The sequence below is a fragment of the Cervus canadensis genome, chromosome X (assembly GCF_019320065.1).
Source record: "Cervus canadensis isolate Bull #8, Minnesota chromosome X, ASM1932006v1, whole genome shotgun sequence".
Lineage (NCBI taxonomy): Eukaryota > Metazoa > Chordata > Mammalia > Artiodactyla > Cervidae > Cervus > Cervus canadensis.
Genome location: NC_057419.1, coordinates 90,660,780 through 90,680,228, shown reverse-complemented (window position 1 = coordinate 90,680,228; position 19,449 = coordinate 90,660,780). Strand labels below are relative to the sequence as shown.

Sequence of the window (19,449 nt, the reverse complement as noted above, 5' to 3'; positions counted from 1 at the left end):
TTAGGGCCCAACCATAAATTCAAGATGGTGATCTCATTTTGAGATCCTTAATTTAATTATATCTTCAAGGACTCTATTTCCAAATAAGGTCACATGAACAGTTACAGGCTGGGTGTGGGTATGGGGGTAAGAACTTGAATATATCTTTTGGGGGAAAATTAAACCCATTATAGGAGAATATATTCATACAACTTCTAAAGATAATAACTAACATTTAGTAAGTGTATACTAGGGACAAGGCAGTATTTAAAGCACTTTTTAACTGTATCAACTCATTTAATTCTCATGATGACCAGATAAGATGGAAATTGAAGCACAGAGAGGTGTTTTACTTCTTCAGTATCACATAGTGGTAAGTAAGCAGTGGAGTTAGGTTACAAAGCCATTCTGACTCTAGAACTCATGCCCTTAATTATTCAACTATGCTGCTTCCTAATTATCATTAATGCAATACTGTCAGTAGTAAGAAATATGTGCACTGTGCTTAGTTGCTCAGTCATGTCCAACTCTTTGCTACCCCATGGACTGTAGCTACCAGGTTCCTCTGTCCAGGGGGATTCTCCAGGCAGAAACACTGGAGTGGGTTCAGTGCCCTCCTCCAGGAGATCTTCCTAACCCAGGGATCAAACCCAGGTTTCCTGCATTGCAGGTGAATTCTTTACCATTTGAGCGACCAGAGTAGCTGTCCTCATTGAAAGCTATGCACTAGTCATTGAGATCAGTGCTTAACATGGATTACATCATCTGACCTTCACAAAAAACTTGTAAGGAAATTACATTTATGTTATTAGCGTAGTTTATAGTCAAGAAAACTAAAGTACAGAAGGCTTAAGTAAAGTTTCCAATGCTTATACATATATATGTGTATATATATATATATATATATATATATATATATATATATATATATATGTATAAAAGACATAATAGATTTGAAATTAAGTGACTTGATTCTCTAGGTAGTGTGCTTAACAACTCTAAGACACTGATTCTAAGATGGAAACTTCCTTTTATTCATTTATCTCTGTTTTTTCCTTAGTCCCTTTTATATTATGTGTGCAATGAAATTTTACTGAATGAATGAATGAATTAGGGTAACAATTCTACAAAATCATATTTTGTCCAAGTCTCAGTCTGTTTCACTGTTCTTATTTCTCATGGTGTCATTCTATGTCTGACTCTACCTCTTCTTTCTTGCCTATATGTCAGTATTGACAAGTATGTCATTCTTCAAGGACTTCTTTAATGCAGCCAAATAGATCTATGGAAGGGAGATTCTTGAGATATGTCCACAGGGAGACATGCTCCAAACAAGCATTCTCTCCAAATCAATCCAATTCAAATCATAGGTTTATCAAACAATTTTTGGGAGCCAACTAGAAGCCACACCAAATATGCTGAAAGTATTCTACTACCAGGATAGACCATATGCCAGATCAACCGAATGTCAACATCTTCCCTACTATGCTCATATTTCAACTATCAAGTCAATATTTATTTTTAAATCATCCAATTAATGCCTAAGGAGGGTTTAAAGTAACATACTCTCCATCATCCTTGGTTTACTGTCTGTCTTTGAAACCAATAATCAGCGTAAAGATCTAACTTTAAATACAGACATTATTTTTAAAAACACTAATAAGAAATTAGAGGTCAAATTAAATTTACAACAGTATCCCTGGTCCTAAAGGTAGACTTTGTAAATATCAGCAGGAATGCCAGGCATATTACACAACTCCAGGGGGTCGATATTCACATTATATTCTACAGGAATGGCATCCCCTGGAGTTGTAAAGTGCACAACCAGCAGGGCAGTATCTGGAGACACTGGTCAGCAGAATTGATTTAGGGTAACAAAGGACCAATGCAAAGAAAACAATTGATTGCAAAAGAGTGCTGATCCATACCAGTGATGTTTCAAGTTTTTGCAAAGTCAAAGAGACTGCTACACTTGCAGCTTGTTAAACTTGAGTACTAGTCTGACCTGGCTTTGATGAGCTGAGGGAATTCTAGTGAAGGGCAAAGCTCAAAAATTGGGAGTTTTATCTGAACCTTTTCTCAGCTCTTCAAACCACCAGGTGCTAGATGCCTCATGGGAGCTAGCTTTCTTGTGAGATTTTTTGTAATTTCCATTAAAGGTTGTTAAGAAGGGAGAAAAATATCTTAAGAGGCTAACTGAAGGCACTCCAGTACTTCTAATAACAGCAGGAAACCTGGCCATGCGTAAAGACCTATGAGATCAAAGTCAGCTCTGCAAACAAGGAGGTATCTATGCTAGTCCTGAGCTTTCAATTCTGGGCACTTACTGCCTTTCTCTCTCCTGTGATAGGGACAACTGCTATACATTTCACCCAAACTCAGATTTTCTGTTCTATTTGACTGCTGTCTGCATCTGTGAACTCTTTTCCAATGACTGACTAGCATTTACTTTGTATGTAAAAGTAACTTTGGCTTGGTTTTTGTTTGAACATATGGTGTGCCATAAATGGTAAAACTGAGACACAGACTTTGAAAAATTTTACACTTTATTGAGTGCCACCATGTGCCACAGAGAGTTATAAATAACCTTGTTCCTTGTCTCAATGCTGGGAATCAAACCCAGGACTGTCTGATACTAGAGCTCATGCTTTTAACTCTATTAACTGCTGAACTCTATCTTGGCTTTATTTATGATTTATTTATTATTTTCATGACTCCATTATCATCTTTAATCCTCACTGTGAAAAGAAAATTTACAAAAGCTTATGTAATTAAATAAGAGTTAGTGAGTCATCATTATTTCCTTTTACTTTTTTTTCTTTTTTTGGTTGATTGCTCAGTTTCTTTTTAATTTATTTTTAGTTGGGGGAAATTGCTTTATTGTGTTGTGTTGATTTTGTGTTGATAAATATTGTGTTGATTTCTGCCATACAACAACACAAATCAGACATAATTATACATATATCAGCTCTCTCTTGAGCATCCCTCCACTTTCCCGTTCCCACACCACTAAATCATCACAGAGTGCCAAGCTAGGCTCCCTGTGTTAAATAGTAACTTCTCACCAGCTATCATTTTACACATGGTAGTAGTGTATGTGTGTCAATGCTACTTTCTTCATTTGTTCCACTCTCTCTGTCCTCCACTGTGTCCATAAGACCATTCTGTATATCTGTGTCTCCATTCCTTCCCTGCAAATAGGCTCATCAATACCACTTTTCTAGATTCCATATATATGCATGAATATATGATATTTATTTTTTCTCTTTGACTTTCTTCACTCTGTATAATAGGCTCTAGGTTCATCCAACTCACTAGAACTGACTCAAATTCATTCTTTCATGTGGCTGAGTAATATTCTATTGTACATATAGACCACATTTTTTTATCCATTCATCTATTGATAGACATCTAAGTTGCTTCCATGTCCTAGCTACTGTAAATAGTGCTGCAATGAACTCTGGGGTACAAGTGACTTTTACAATGATAATTTTTTCAGGGTATATGCCCAGTAGTATGACTGCTGGGTAATTTGGTAGCTTTATTCTTAGTTTTTTTTTTTTTTTTTAAGGAATCTACATACTGGTTTCCATAGTGGCTGCATCACTTTACATTCCCACTAAGAGTACAAGAGGGTTCCCTTTTCTCCACATGCTCTCCAGTGTTTATTGTTTGTAGATGTTTTGATGATGGTCATTCTGACTGATGTGAAGTGATAAGCATTGCAGTTTTGCTTTGCATTTCTCTAATAATGAGTGACTAAAAGCCTTTTGATGAAAGTGAAAGAGGAGAGTGAAAAAGTTGGCTTAAAGCTCAATATTCAGAAAACTAAGATCATGACATCTGGTCCCATCACCTCATGGGAAATAGATGGGGAGAGAGTGGAAACAATGTCAGACTTTATTTTTGGGGGGCTCCAAAATCACTGCAGATGGTGACTGCAGCCATGAAATTAAAAGACGCTTACTCCTTGGAAGGAAAGTTATGACCAACTTAGAGAGCATATTAAAAAGCAGAGACATTACTTCACCAACAAATGTCCATCTGGTCAAGGCTATGGTTTTTCCAGTGGTCATGTGTGGATGTGGGAGTTGGACTGTGAAGAAAGCTGAGCACCGAAAAATTGATGCTTTTGAACTATGGTGTTGAAGAAGACTCTTGAGAGTCCCTGGAACTGCAAGGAGACCCAACCAGTCCATCCTAAAGGAGATCAGTCCTGGGTGTTCATTGGAAGGACTGATGCTGAAGCTGAAATCCCAGTACTTTGGCCACCTCATGCGAAGAGTTGACTCATGGAAAAGACCCTGATGCTTGGAGGGATTGGGGGCAGGAGGAGAAGGGGACGACAGAGGATGAGATGGCTGGATGGCATCACCAACACAATGGGTGTGAGTTTGAGTAAACTCCGGGAGTTTGCGATGGACAGGGAGGCCTGGCGTGCTGCGATTCATGGGGTCGCAAAGAGTAGGACACGACTGAGAGACTAAACTGAACTGAACTGAATAATGAGTGATGCTGAGCAATTTTTTTTTTTCATGTGCTTATGGAAAGTACAGCAAACATTGGAGTTGCAAATAACACACAGCTGCAGCACCACTAAACTTCAACATCACCAACATTAGACAGAATGATACTAAAATCTTTGGAATATTATAAGCTTCTCTGATTCTCTAGGCTCCAAAGGGCTTGGGGGCTGTCTGAAGGAGATTATATCTTTTCTTACCTATTTTCACCAGTCCCTGGATGACTCACCCCTCCCAGATTTCTGTGTTTTCCCTGATATTAACAATATGGATAGACATCCAAGGGTATTGCACTTTAGGGATGGACATATAACAGGTCTTGGGAATTCACAAGACACAGCAACATTTTATATGTTAGTTAGGTAGAAATCTGTGAAGACAATAATGATAGATAGGATTTGATTGATTTATGTCAGCTATGTATCAGTCCTATAATCATGTCTATTTCTTATAACAATCCAATAATAGGCAATACAAGTTCCATTTAATGAAGAAAACTGAGTCTCAGGGATATTTTAGGACTCACAAATTGAACAATATTCCTTTGATTTGGGTGTCAGGTCCAAATTCCATGATCCCCCAATGTCTAAAATAAATTCCATCTGCTACCATTTAGACTTTTTTTTTTTAGTCCTGTCCTTGGAGGGAAGCAAAGCAGGGTTGCTGATTCTCAAGCTAATTTTTTCTCTTTTAATCCATATTCTTTCTTTCTTAACTTAAAACAATATCAACAACAACAACAAAAAAAAGCATAAACTGACATTTTTTTAATCACAGAAATCCCCCAGTGTGGTTTTCTGAGTTAAGTTCAATACTCGGTCAAATGTTCAAGTGAATTGATAGTCCAGCAACTTTGTTCTGTTTCCTTCCTCTTGCATGCTTTTTAGTCTCTCTTTTTTTTTTCCTTTAGAGAAGTAATATTAACCCCCAGTTTGTTCTCTGTGTCTATGAGTTGACAGAGGTGAGGAGGATGGAGAATAGACAAAATAGGTGAAGGATATTAAGAGGTACAAACTTGCAGCTATGAAATAAGTCAGGGGATGTAGTATACACATAGGGAATGTAGTCTATAATGTAGTGACTTTGTGTTGTGACAGATGGTAACTGGTCTTACTGTGGAGATCATTTCATAATGTTTAAAAATGTCAAATCACTATGCAATATACCTGAACCTCATAAACATTGTATGTTGATTATAACTCAGTAACCTCCCCACCCCAATTATTTTCATTCTTGGAGATTTGTTAAATCTATTGTGAAAAGAGAATGCTGATATAGCATCATAGGAACACATAAAAATCCGTTTATTCATTCTCCATTACTTTCTTGTAATTAATTACCAAAAAAGTAGAATAGTTTATGGGCATCTTGCTCTCCAGTTGTCCACCCTAATATCAGATGGAAAGTATTTCCTCATTAAGAAAGAGTTGCCAAAATATATTCATTTCTTCATACTAATAAAATTAAAAATGCTAAAGTTGTTTGGTGATCATTTTATCCCTGCACGCTGCTAGGTTGCCATACCTCCAAGCTCAGCTAGTTTGAATAATTCTGTCCATTTCTGTCAGTTTCTTTAATCACAGATCCAACTGGCCCTTCATCGCGATCCCTCTTTCCCTTGCCCTACCCTCACATCCCCCACTTCCCTCTAAGTCTCTCATTCTATGAAACCAGTTTAATCACAAAGACCTTTAAGTGTACATCAAAGGTAAGGAAATTCTGCTGCTTTATGGCATCTAACTTTCAATTGAAATTCTATATTGCCAGGCCCTGTTGACATTCACCTTTGCTTTGCCCTTAGGACATATGAAATACATTCATGAATTTTAAGGAGTATTCTTTCTCTTGATCCCTCAGCTAGGGAAACATCTTGCTCTATGAAGCTGTAACCATTTTTTTTTTTTTTTTTTTTTGGCCTGAAGAATTTATATGGCTGAGGATCCATTATATCTCCTATGAAATATTAGCAAGTAGCAATACAATTACTTACAGAAGAATAGTCTTACAGAAGAATTAAAAAAAAAAAAAGATTTATTCTAATACTGTCAGAAATCTTGGAGAAAATCATTTATCTTTTGAGATATTTCATTTATTACATTTTTTAATAATGCAATTTTATGAATGTCTAGTCTTAATTTTATGTCTTCTATTATATTATCTTCTAAAAACTTTGTGTAAGTTTACACATGGGGGTCAGAGTGTTAACTTGTGGATTGTGATTTATGCTCCTCTTTTGAGGTACAACTGAGCTTTTAAAGAAGTTGGCTTGCCTTTTCAACACAATTTTGAATGCCCACTAGTAAGTAGATTGTGCTTCTCCCAAGGCCTCCCTTTGATAAAAGGTAAAGCATATAAGTGAGAAATAGATTTAAGGGACTAGATCTGATAGACAGAGTGCCTGATGAACTACAGATGGAGGCTAGTGACATTGTACAGGAGACAGGGATCAAAACCATCCCCAAGAAAAAGAAATCTGAAAAAGCAAAATGGCAGTCTGAGGAGGCCTTACAAATAGCTGTGAAAAGAAGAGAGTGAAAAGCAAAGGAGAAAAGGAAAGATATGCCCATTCAAATGCAGAGTTCCAAAGAATAGCAAGGAGAGATAAGAAAGCCTTCTTCAGTGATCAGTGCAAAGAAATAGAGGAAAACAATAAAATGGGAAAGACTAGAAATCTCTTCAAGAAAATTAGAGATACCAAGGGAACATTTCATGCAAAGATGGGCTCAATAAAGGACAAAAATGGTAAGGACCTAACAGAAGCAGAAGATATTAAGAAGAGGTGGCAAGAATACACAGAAGAACTGTACAAAAAAGATATTCATGACCCAGATAATCACGATGGTGTGATCACTTACCTGGAGCCAGACATTCTGGAATGTGAAGTCAAGTGGTCCTTAGGAAACATCACAACGAACAAAGCTAGTGGAGGTGATGGAATTCCAGTTGAGCTGTTTCAAATACTAAAAGATGATGCTGTGAAAGTGCTGCACTTAAAATGTCAACAAATTTGGAAAACTCAGCAGTGGCCACAGGACTGGACAAGGTCAGTTTTCATTCCAATCCCAAAGAAATCAATGCCAAAGAATGCTCAAACTACCACACAATTGCACTCATCTCAGTTCAGTTTCAGTTCAGTCACTCAGTCGTGTCTGACTCTTTGCTACTCCATGAACCACAGCACGCCAGGCCTCCCTGTCCATCACCAACTGCCAGAGCCTACCCAAACCCATGTCCATTGAGTCGGTGATGCCATCCAACCATCTCAACCTCTGTCGTCCCCTTCTCCTCCTGCCCTCAATCTTTGCCAGCATCAGGGTCTTTTCAAATGAGTCAGTTCTTCGCATGAGGTGGCCAAAGTACTGGGATTTCAGCTTCAGCATCAGTCCTTCCAATGAACACCCAGGACTGATCTCCTTTAGGATGGACTGGTTGGATCTCCTTGCAGTTCAAGGGACTCAAGAGCCCTCTCTAACACCATAGTTCAAAAGCATCAATTCTTCTGCACTCAGCTTTCTTTATAGTCCAATTTTCACGTCCATAGATGAATACTGGAAAAACCAGAGCCTTGACTAGACGGACCTCTGTTGGCAAAGCAATGTCTCTGCTTTTTGATATGCTATCTAGGTTGGTCATAACTTTCCTTCCAAGGAATAAGCATCTTTTATTTCATGGCTGCAATCACCATCTGCAGTGATTTTGGATTTCCCCAAAATAAAGTCAACCACTGTTCCCACCCTTTCCCCATCTATTTACCGTGAAGTGATGGGACCAGATGTCATGATCTTAGCTTTCTGAATGTTGAGCTTTAAGCCAACGTTTTCACTCTCCTCTTTCACTTACATCAAGAGGCTCTTTAGTTCTTCTTCACTTTCTGCCATAAGGGTGGTGTCATCTGCATATCTGAGGTTATAGATGTTTCTCCTGGCAATCTTGATTCCACTTTGTGCTTCCTCCATCCCAGCATTACTCATGAGGCACTCATCTCACACACTAGTAAAGTAATACTCAAAATTCTCCAAGCCAGGCTTCAGCAATACATGAACCGTGAACTTCCAGATGTTCAAGCTGGATTTAGAAAAGGCATAGGAACCAGAGATCAAATTGCCAACATTTGCTGGATCATCAAAAAAGCAAAAGAGTTCCAGAAAAACATCCATTTATGCTTTATTGACTATGCCAAAGCCTCTGACTGACTGTGTGGATCACAATAAACTCTGGAAAATTCTTCAAGAGATGGGAATAGCAGGCCACCTGACCTGCCTCTTGAAAAACCTGTATGCAGGTCAGGAAGCAGCAGTTAGAACTGGACGTGGAAAAACAGACTGATTCCAAATAGGAAAAGGAGTATCATGGCATCCGGTCCCATCACTTCATGGAAAATAGATGGGGAAACAGTGGAAACAGTGGCAGATTTTATTTTTTTTGGGGGGGTGGGGGCTCCAAAATCACTGCAGAAGGTGATTGCAGCCGTGAAATTAAAAGACATTTACTCCTTGAGAGGAAAGTTATGACCAACCTAGACAACATGTTAAAAAGCAGAGACATGACTTTGCCAACAAAGGTCCATCTAGTCAAGGCTATGGTTTTTCCAGTAGTTATGTAAGGATGTGAGATTTGGACTATAAAGAAAGCTGAGTGCCAAAGAATTGATGCTTTTGAACTGTGGTGTTGAAAAGACTCCACCTGATGCGAAGAGCTGACTCATTTGAAAAGACCCTGATGCTGGGAAACATTGAGGGTGGGAGGAGAAGGGAACAACAGAGGATGAGATGGTTGGATGACATCACCATCTCAGTGGACATGAGTTTGCATAAATTCCGGGACTTGGTGATGGACAGGGAGGCCTAGCATACTGCGGTTCATGGGGTCACAAAGAGTCGGACACGACAGAGTGACTGAACTGAACTGAACTGAAGGAATTATTAGACAGGTACATGGGAACAAGGTGTACTACTCATTTCTTAGAAACCCCATTGCAAAAATGTAGGAAAGAGACACATGTGAAAAATAATGATGGAAACTTAAGCACTGTTAGCACATTGAGGAATAGTCTTCTAAACACCCACACCCCGAAAAGAGTGAGGATTGAACTTCATATACAAGTTCATAACAAGAATTAATGAAATTGTTTCTCAGCTTCTACTTTGCATTTCTCATAGTATCAGGCATTTCATTTTTTGTCATTTTTAATAAGGCTTGTCATGTGCCAAATTTATGAATAATAAAAGGAAAGAATCAGAACAGTTAGAAGGATACAGGCTTTTGGGTGTCTCTTCCTGGCTGACTCCAGAGAGTTTTTTTTTTTTTTTTTTTTTTTCTTCAGATGAAAGACATGGCTCTAAAGTTAAACCACGTGGTACATCATTGCAAACTTTAATAGCCAGGGTACAAACAGCAGCTGCTCCCTTAGTACAACTCTAAACCCAGAGTGATCACTCACTAACTGCAGAGGAGAGTATGTCACTTTGTAACATTCTATTGCAGTGGCAAAGGCGGAGGCAGCCAGCTGAGCAGCTTTTTTCTATGCAACGTCAGATTGGAAAGCTTTGGGGTAATGCTGGGGCCTTTCTGTTTATCTGGTAATATTGAATGAAGATAGGACCAGGTCAACTGTGAGTTTCCTACTCAGAATAGACCCGTTGAAAGAATCCAACAGCCATTCTGGTTTAGGTTCTCAAGATCTGTTTGTTTTAAATGGAAACATTTATGAATTGGCTAAGCTGGGTGGAATGTAAGTGTTTAGTCAGTAAGACCCATGCCATAAAACTGAATGTGGCACAAGTGGAAGGATTTCAAAAATAAGCTCATTGGCTGCAAAATGAACAAGCTCTCACAACTACCTGGAACAAAGCTCTGTCATCTATCCAAACATTAGTTGTTCCTGGGAAGCACGTTCGGACACTTCACAAAAGTAAAGAAATTTTACTGTCCACATTCGTTCGAGACAGACCTTTGAGATAAATCCCTATAGTTATCTTAACTCTTTAGTTGCTGGTGCAAATATAAAGTAAATGAAAGTATAGTGACACTCTTAGCTTACCTCCTTATTGTTAGTCATTATGATAACAGCGTTGCCTGTAGTATCCCACTTTAGTCTCATAACACTCTTCTAAAGGGAGTCCTATCGCTCCAATATCAGGGCAGCCGCAAAAACCCTACTTATACTAATTTCCTTCAAGATAGTTAAAGTCTAAAATTTTAGGTCTTATATGTTGTCTGAGTGGAGACTACACAGAAAATAGAGTGAATGAGAAGACATGTTCAGTTTTAGTGTATTTCTAGTAAATACGTTCAGCTTTGTACTTACAAATATGCCTCTCAAAGAGGATAAGAACATCTGTAAAATAAAGTGAGAAAGAAAGGACTGAGATAAGGTACATTTAAACAAATGTGGGTGCTAGCTGCAATCTTATTGTGTGCAAAAGATCAGTTTCCATTTCCAAATGCTAGAGTACAGAGTATACACATTACCAATGCTTTGGAATTTCTGAATTGTGCTAGCCAATCAGTCTTTGCTAAAGAGACAGGCAACAGTATTTCCCCATTTTGTCTCTGCTCAGAAATGCAAAACATGTTCATATTTTTAGGTTTTCTAAATTTAAAAAGTTGTTTTGTCATATTGCACTTTGCCTTTTTGACAAGATCTACATTTAGCATTAGAAGCTATATTGTATGCAGGGATGCTTTATTTTAGGGTGTGGCTCTCAAGGACATTTAAAGAGCTCATAATGTATTTATAAGCCTGCTAAAGATGGTATACAGGAATGTACACCTCACAAATAATTTACGATATATTTACAGCAAAGAAGCTAGAACACATCAATGGCTCTTGCAAATGCATTTATTGTATTCATCCATTTCATTAAAAATGACTTAAATATGTTCAAGTGCACTATTTATAATTGAAATGGAAGCTCCAGGAATAGCAATCAATGTGTCATAATTGTTGACCAGACAAAGCTATGGTAAACAACTCAAGATCAAACTATTTTGTATGAATCCATACCAATCAAACCACATTTAATAAGCCTTTAAAAAATCTAAACCCCTTAAAGGGAAAGTGAAATAGTATGAGAGAAAGGAAATTTTGTATCAATGATGTAATGACTTAAATATAAGAGAGGGCTCACATATTTCTCCTCATTGACTATCGGGACCATTTGCCATGCACTTACTAACACTTCTCCAAAACTAAATTTCCTCCCGTAGATGTAAAACTACATAAAGAGTTGCCTAAAAAGCTGAGTGGATCTTAGATGTTTTCTACAGGACCATATGATCTATTTTCCTCTCATTTGCTTTTCCTGAGCAGACAAGCCAAAACCCCTAATTCTGCCTTTGTGTTTGAGAAGCCCTAAATTCCCAATACCTTAGTCCACCCTGTAAATGATATGATAATGGTATGATGTTTATATTTTTGTACAGTAAGGATCCAGAGGTGACTAGAACATATATAGTTTATCATTTTGCCATATATAAATTCACAATATCAATGTACAGCTTCTATATCAGCTTCAAAACTAAGTTTCAAGATGTTTCTCATGAAGCTCACATTAGCCTCTTCCCAAATAATGATTTATCTTTGAGCATTTCAACTGGTATTTATGAGCCTTAAAGATGTTTTCCTATTAAAATTATCCAAGCATATTTTTTATGGACTGCAGCTATGAAATTAAAAGATGCTTGCTCCTTGGAAGAAAAGTTATGACCAACCTAGACAGCATATTAAAAAGCAGAGACATTACTTTGCCAACAAAGATCCATCTAGTCAAAGTTTTGGTTTTTCCAGTAGTCGTGTATAGATGTGAGAGTTGAACTATAATGAAAGCTGAGCACTGAAGAATAGATGCTTTTTAAACTGCGGTGTTGGAGAAGGCTCTTGAGAGTCCCTTGGACTGCAAGGAAGTCCAACCAGTCCATCCTAAAGAAAATCAGTCCTGAATATTCATTGGAAGGACTGATGCTGAAGCTGAAACTCCAATATTTTGGCCACCTGATGCGAAGAACTGACTCATTGCAAAAGACCCTGATGCTGGGAAAGATGGAAGTCGAGAGGAGAAGGGGATGACAGAGGATGAGATGGTTGGATGGCATCACCAACTCAATGGACATGAGTATGAGTAAGCTCCGGGAGTTGATGATGGACAGGGATGCCTGGCATGCTGCAGTCCATGGGGTCGCAAAGAGTCGGACACGACTGAGCGACTAAACTGAACTGATTTTTATTATCTCTCTGTTTTTATTTGAGGACTTCTAAAGGCCAAGCCTGTGTCTCTTACAATTTTTCTATCCTACCACCCATCCCACCACTTTGAGAATGAAAGGTTCTTAGTAGAGGTATCTGTTTGACAAACCACACTTCAAATTTCATTGTACAGCCATCACTACATGAACTGCACACTATTTATTCATGATACTGGAAGAAAGCATTTGTATAAAGTGTAGAAAGCAATGGATTGACCTCATTGATTTAGATACATGCCTGAAAAGTGAAAGTGAAAGTCAGTCGTGTCCGATTCTTTGCGACCCCATGGACTTTAGCACAACAGGCTCCCCTGTCCATGGAATTCTCCAGGCAAGAATACTGGACTGGGTTGCCATTTCTTTCTCCTGGGGATTTTCTCAACCCAGGGATTGTACCTGGGTCTCCTGCATTGCAGGCAGATTCTTTACCAACTGAGCCACCAGGGAAGCCCTTAGATACATGCTTATGGGTCGCTTATCATGAAAGAGATTGCTGTGATCTCTCTTGCACAGTAGGAGCAAAATCAAGATAGAAGAGCTGACATCAGAGTCTATACCAGCAAGTGGGGTGAGGTAAAAAGCAAGGATGATCCAAACCTTGTATAATACTCACTGAGTCCATAGAAGAGTTCTTATCTCAGCTTTTTGAAACAAAACAGCAAATGCAAAATTGATTTTGTTCTCAGCCACGATTGACAAGGGTTTTGAAGTATCTGTTTTGTATAACCTACACAACATAAGAAAAAAGAAAGATAAAATGAGGCTTTCCTGTTTATAGTTACCTGTTCCTGAACAGTAAGGCGAACATGCTTCTATTTCCCCTAAGATTCATTTCTTGAAACAGCAAAGGCTCCATGGGTTCTCTGTGATTTGTTGGAACTTATCTGCCTGTCTCTGGTCCTTCCCTTGCCAAGCTGCCAGCATGAAGTCTTGTTTTCTGACTCAAAATATTCAAACTCAGGGTGTCGAATCATCAATCTAGGATGCAATTGAAAAAACTAAATGAAACAACATTCTTTCCTGAATTAACATATAAACCTTATTTATTAGGCTGATTTGTGTAAGTAATGGAGCAAAAAAAAAAAAAAAAAAAAAGAGAGAGAGAAAACAGTGCAATTGATTGATTCAATGTAGGGGGGATTTCAAAGGGTTTTGGGGTGATTTGTACCTGGATTTTGGAGCTTCCCCAAGTATGTAGATTGCCTTCAATATTTCAACTATCTCATCCTTTGAAAGAGGGGTGAATTCCAACTAGATGCTGGCAGAGCTACAGCTGTTAGAGCATGTCAGCCAACGTAGCATAGAAGCCAGGGGAGCACAGAACTAGAAATATGCATGCTCTCTTTCCTCCAGACTGACCATCTGTGTATGGACACAGAGCATCAAAGTTGTGCAGCTGTGTTGATAATGCCCTATGGAAGGAGATCAGTTTGCTTCAGATATAATTCATTTCTCTCCTGTCAATGGCTATAGGATATATCTGAAGCAGAGTGATGGTGTTTGGGATGGAGGCAGAGAGTAGACAAGAGCCTTTGTGGGTTTTTCTATATGAATACCATAAACCTGATACCAAAAAGTGATGTCACAAGGATGATTTGGGCTTGGAAGGTACACTCTAAAATCCACCTGCATTGATTCAATGATCAGTTTGCAGGTGGTGAGCAGTAGCACATGTGCTGTTGTGAGCCCTTTTTGTTTACATCATGAAGCAGCATTTTTAAATGCCATGGGAGTGTTGCAGTGATAAACTGCCTGGTTTTCCAAAAGCAATTTTGTTCGAAGAGACAGTAGCCACTTTGGTTCAAAAAATTTACAGAAAATAGAGGCAATCTCCATGCTCAACTCATAACTGTTCTCAACATGCAGAAATAGAGAAAGTTTTTAAACTAAAAAGAAAATAAATAAATAAATTAAAAAAAACAGGCATTTACAAGCCCCTGGCTATAGGCAGACATTTCACTAAAAGTGGTAACCAATCTGGAGGAGACAGCAAGCAATTTTCCACTCAAGTCTCATATAGGTTAAACCATTAACAAAATAACAAAATTAAGCTGGTGATGTACCTTCTAGTTTGCAGGAGGAAATATTTTCATAGAAAAATCCTAGCATCTGTCTTTGAACCTCCTAAGAAAGTTCCATTAGATAGAGTTTCGTGTGTTTCTTTTTTTCCCCTTCTAAATTCTTGTGTAGGAAAACTGAAAACTTCTCCAGGGCTAAGTCAAGATACAGGATAGTTTATTTTAAAAGTCAAGGCCATAAATATGTAGGAGCTCGTTAGCCTTTTTAGTCCTATTACTCCATTTAAGATGTATATGAAGAAAACAAGTCTGGGTGAACATGTTTTTAAAAATACTTCAAACGTGAAAGAAAGCATAAATGATGATAAGAGTCTTGTAAGAAGGAAAATCCTTAATGACAATACATGAATTAGAACTGACAGGTACAAAACATATAAGGAGATGCCATTTACTGTCTGTTTCCAGGTCTGTATTTTTGTGTTACATGTATACTTCACCTACAAAAACATAAATAGGTTTAAGGTAAGAAAGATTAAAAATAAACATTGTGATGCAAGCATTAATTTTAAATTATTTGTTATACAATATGTATTAATATCAGATAAAGTAGACATTAGAGCAAGGAAAATTATTACAAAGAGGAACATCACATAATGACAAAAGCTCATGAAAATGTAATTGTGAACCCACCAAACAACATGAATATTTTGAACAAAATACATGAAGTGAAACCTAATAGAGCTGAAATGAGAAAAAGACATATCCAGAACTATAATTGACATCATCAACCACCCATTCACAGCAAGTAATAGAACAACAGATAAAAAATAGAAGTAGATGAACAACAGAATGAATAAAATTAATGAACAGAATCAATGTGATTATATGTACACACTACAATATCAGAATACACAATTTTTCTAATTGTCCACAAAGCAGTCATGAAGATAGTCCATATCATAAAAATGAAATTCGATAAATTGAAAAATAAGTTAAAACATACAGTATGTTCTGTGACCATAGTGAAATTGCATTAGAACAATAATAAGAACATCTACAAATGCTTGGAAGTTAAAAACACACTTCTCATTAATTTGTTGGTAAAAGAGGAAGTTGCAATGAAATGAAAATAATACATAGAACTGAATAAGAATAAAAATTAACATACTGGTGTATATATACATGGGATGTATTTTTTAATATATATTTTTTTATTGAAGTATAATTGCTTTGCAGAATTTTGTTGTTTCTGCCAAACCTCAACATGAATCAGCCATAGGTACACATATGTCCCCTCCCTTTTGAAACTCCCTCCCATCTCCCTCCCCAGCCCACCCCTTTAGGTTGATACAGAGCCCCTGTTTGAGTTTCCTGAGCCATATAGCAAATGCCCAATGGCTATCTATTTTACACATGGTAATGTAAGTTTGCATGCTACTCTTTCCATACATCTCACCCTCCCCTCCTCCCCATGTCCATAAGTCTATTCTCTATGCCTCTTTCTCCACTGCTGCCCTGTGAATAAATTCTTCAGTGCCATTTTTCTAGATTCTGTATATATGTGTTAGAATACGATATTTGTCTTTCTTTTTCTGACTCACTTCACTCTGTATAATAGGTTCTAGGTTCATTCATCTCATCAGAACTGACTCAAATGCATTCCTTTTTATGGCTGAGTAATATTCCATTGTGTATACGTACCAAAAATACCACTTCTTTATCCATTCATTTGTTAATGGACATCTAGGTTGCTTCCATGTTCTAGATATTGTAAATAGTGCTGCAATGAACAATGAGATACATGTGTCTGTCTTTTTCAATTTTGGTTTCCTCAGGGTATATGCCTAGGAGTGGGATTGCTGGGTCATATGGTGGTTTTATTCTTAGTTTTTTTTTTTTCTTTTTTTTTAAGGGTAGACTAATGTTTTATTTTATTTATTTATTTATTTTTATAAATGTATTCATTTTATTTTCTTTTTTTTAATATTTATAAATGTATTCATTTTAATTGGAGGCTAATTACTTTACAATATTGTAGTGGTTTTGTCATACATTGACATGAATCTGCCACGGGTATGCATGTGTTCCCCATCCCGATCCTCCCTCCCAACTCCCTCCCCATCTCATCCCTCTGGGTCATCCAGCCCCAAGCACCAGCCCCAAGCACCCTGTCTCATGCATCGAACCTGGACTGGCGGTTGGTTTCACATATGATAAAACACATGTTTCAATGCCATTCTCCCAAATCATCCCCTCTCCCATAGAGTCCAAAAGACTGTTATATACATCCGTGTCTCTTCTGCTGTCTCGCATATAGGGTTATTGTTACCATCTTTCTAAATTCCATATATATGTGCTAGTATGCTGTAATGATGTTTTTCTTTCTGACTTACTTCACTCTGTATAACAGACTCCAGTTTCATCCATTTCATTAGAACTGATTCAAATGTATTCTTTTTAATGGCTGAGTAATATTCCATTGTGTATATATACTACAGCTTCCTTATCCATTCGTCTGCTGATGGACATCTAGGTTGCTTTCATGTCATGGCTATTATAAACAGTGCTGTGATGAACATTGGGGTACACGTGTCTCTTTCAATTCTGGTTTCCTTGGTGTGTATGCCCAGCAGTGGGATTGCTGGGTCATATGGCAGTTCTATTTCCAGTTTTTTAAGGAATCTCCACACTGTTCTCCATAGTTGCTGTACTAGTTTTCATTCCACTAACAGTGTCAGAAGGTTCCCTTTTCTCCACACCCTCTCCAGCATTTATTGTTTGTAGACTTTTTGATAGCAGGCATTCTGACTGGCATGAGATGGTACCTTATTGTGGTCCTGATTTGCATTTCTCTGATAATGAGTGATGTTGAGCATCTTTCCATGTGTTTGTCAGCCATCTGCATGCCTTCTTTGGAGAAATGTCTGTTTAAGTCTTTTTCCCACTTTTTGATTGGGTTATTATTATTATTATTATTATTATTTTAATGTGCCTCAGTTTATCTTTTAATAATACTGAATGATTAAATAGTATCTTTTAGTTCAATACAATTGAATGCAATATCCCTTTTAGTCAAGTGTCTATCCTTCTATGATCTCTTTTAATCTCTTTCTATAAGATCTTAATTATCTCAAATCCCTTTAATAAAAGTTTAAAAGACTTTTGTTTTATGGGTTTATTCCTCAACAAAATTGGGTACATAGCTTCTTAAAGTTGCCAGGAATATATTCTCCTTTTAACTGATTGACTGAAACTTGATCCACTGATTTGCACCACGAATATCAAAAGGTGGATTACTGCTGTAGATGTGATGGCCTAATTCTTCCAAAGGTGGTTCCGGATCAGTCATAGCAAATTGAGCTGCATCATCAATTTCTTTCCTCACTTCAACATCAATTTCCTTCAATTCTTCAACACTGGCAAGCTTGTTGTTTACCATTTTATCCTTGAGAAGCATAATAGGATCACTCTTACTTCTTACACTCTGAATTTCTTCTCGTGTACGGTAACTGATTCCAGGATCACTCATACTGTGTCCATGATAACGGTATGTCAGCAGCTCCATCAGTATGGGCCCCTTTCCAGATCTACAATAGTCAGCTGCAAACTTAGTTGCCTCCCGAACACATAGAATATCCATTCCATCTACTCTTAGACCAGGGATAAAATTGCCTCTCTTGTAGTAATCAGTATTGGCTGCGGCTCTCTCCAAAGATGTTCCCATTCCATAGCGGTTATTCTCACAGATGAAAATGCAAGGTAAATTCCACAAAGCCGCCATATTGTAAGCTTCAGATATCTGACCCTGATTAGCAGCGCCATCGCCATACAGAGTCAAACACACCTCGTTGTTCCCCTCGTATTTACAGGCCAGAGCAACACCGGCTCCCAGTGGTCCCTGAGCGCCGACAATGCCATTGCCCCCATAGAAGTTCTTGGCATACATATGCATGGACCCTCCCTTTCCTTTAGCACAACCCCCTCTTCGTCCTGTCAGCTCTGCCAGAATTGATCGGACAGTAAGTCCCCGCGTATAACTGAAGCCGTGAGCCCGATAGGACGTAATGACGTGATCCGTGGGATTTATCCCAGCCTCAAGACCCACACAACAAGCTTCCTGACCATCACACAAGTGACAGAAACCACGAATAAATTTCTGTTTATACAACTGATCTGCCTTCAGTTCCATTCGACGAACCGTCTGCATCATCTTGTAGTATTTGAGTCCATCCTCCCGGGTGAGCACGGTGGTGACGGGCGGACCCTCTTCCAACCGATAAAGATCACATTTCTTAATCTCAAAGGTAGCATTGTTTGAATATTTACAGGAGGCTGCAAGCACTCTGCTAGCGGGCTTCTGGGTGACGCCAGACAGCACGCGAGAGACAGCCGCGGTCAGCATCTTCTTCATGGAGCGCGGTCAGGGCGTTTTCGGGTTATTATTATTATTATTTTTTTTTTCTGGCATTGAGTTGTATGAGCTGCTTGTATATTTTGGAAATTAATCATTTGTCAGTTGTTTCATTTGCTATTATTTTCTCCCATTCTGAGGGCTATTTTTTCACCTTGCTTATAGTTTCCTTTGCTGTGCAAAAGCTTTTAAGTTTAATCAGGTCCCACTTGTTTACTTTTGTTTTTATTTCCATTACTCTAGGAGGTGGGCCATAGAGGATCTTGCCTTGATT

The 19,449-nt window shown here is 38.0% G+C and overlaps 1 protein-coding gene across 2 annotated transcripts; it reads right to left on the bottom strand.

Moving 5' to 3' along the window:
• Positions 1 to 17,924: 17,924 nt before the first annotated feature.
• Positions 17,925 to 19,184, bottom strand: LOC122435189 (pyruvate dehydrogenase E1 component subunit alpha, somatic form, mitochondrial-like). 2 transcript variants are annotated; one of them, XM_043459160.1, is made up of 2 exons: positions 18,647 to 19,175; positions 17,925 to 18,553 (listed from the first exon to the last, which is right to left on the bottom strand). In XM_043459160.1, the coding sequence occupies exons 1-2, from the start codon at positions 19,173 to 19,175 to the stop codon at positions 18,000 to 18,002; spliced, it is 1,083 nt and encodes a 360-aa protein (XP_043315095.1). In that variant the 3' UTR covers positions 17,925 to 17,999. The 2 variants fall into 2 exon arrangements, with proteins under 2 accessions (XP_043315095.1, XP_043315094.1); XM_043459159.1 differs by having other exon boundaries at positions 17,925 to 19,184.
• Positions 19,185 to 19,449: the final 265 nt, after the last annotated feature.

Excerpts from the sequence above, each read along its gene's own strand:
- LOC122435189 (XM_043459159.1), bottom strand. The coding sequence starts at position 19,175 with ATGAAGAAGATGCTGACCGCGGCTGTCTCTCGCGTGCTGTCTGGCGTC.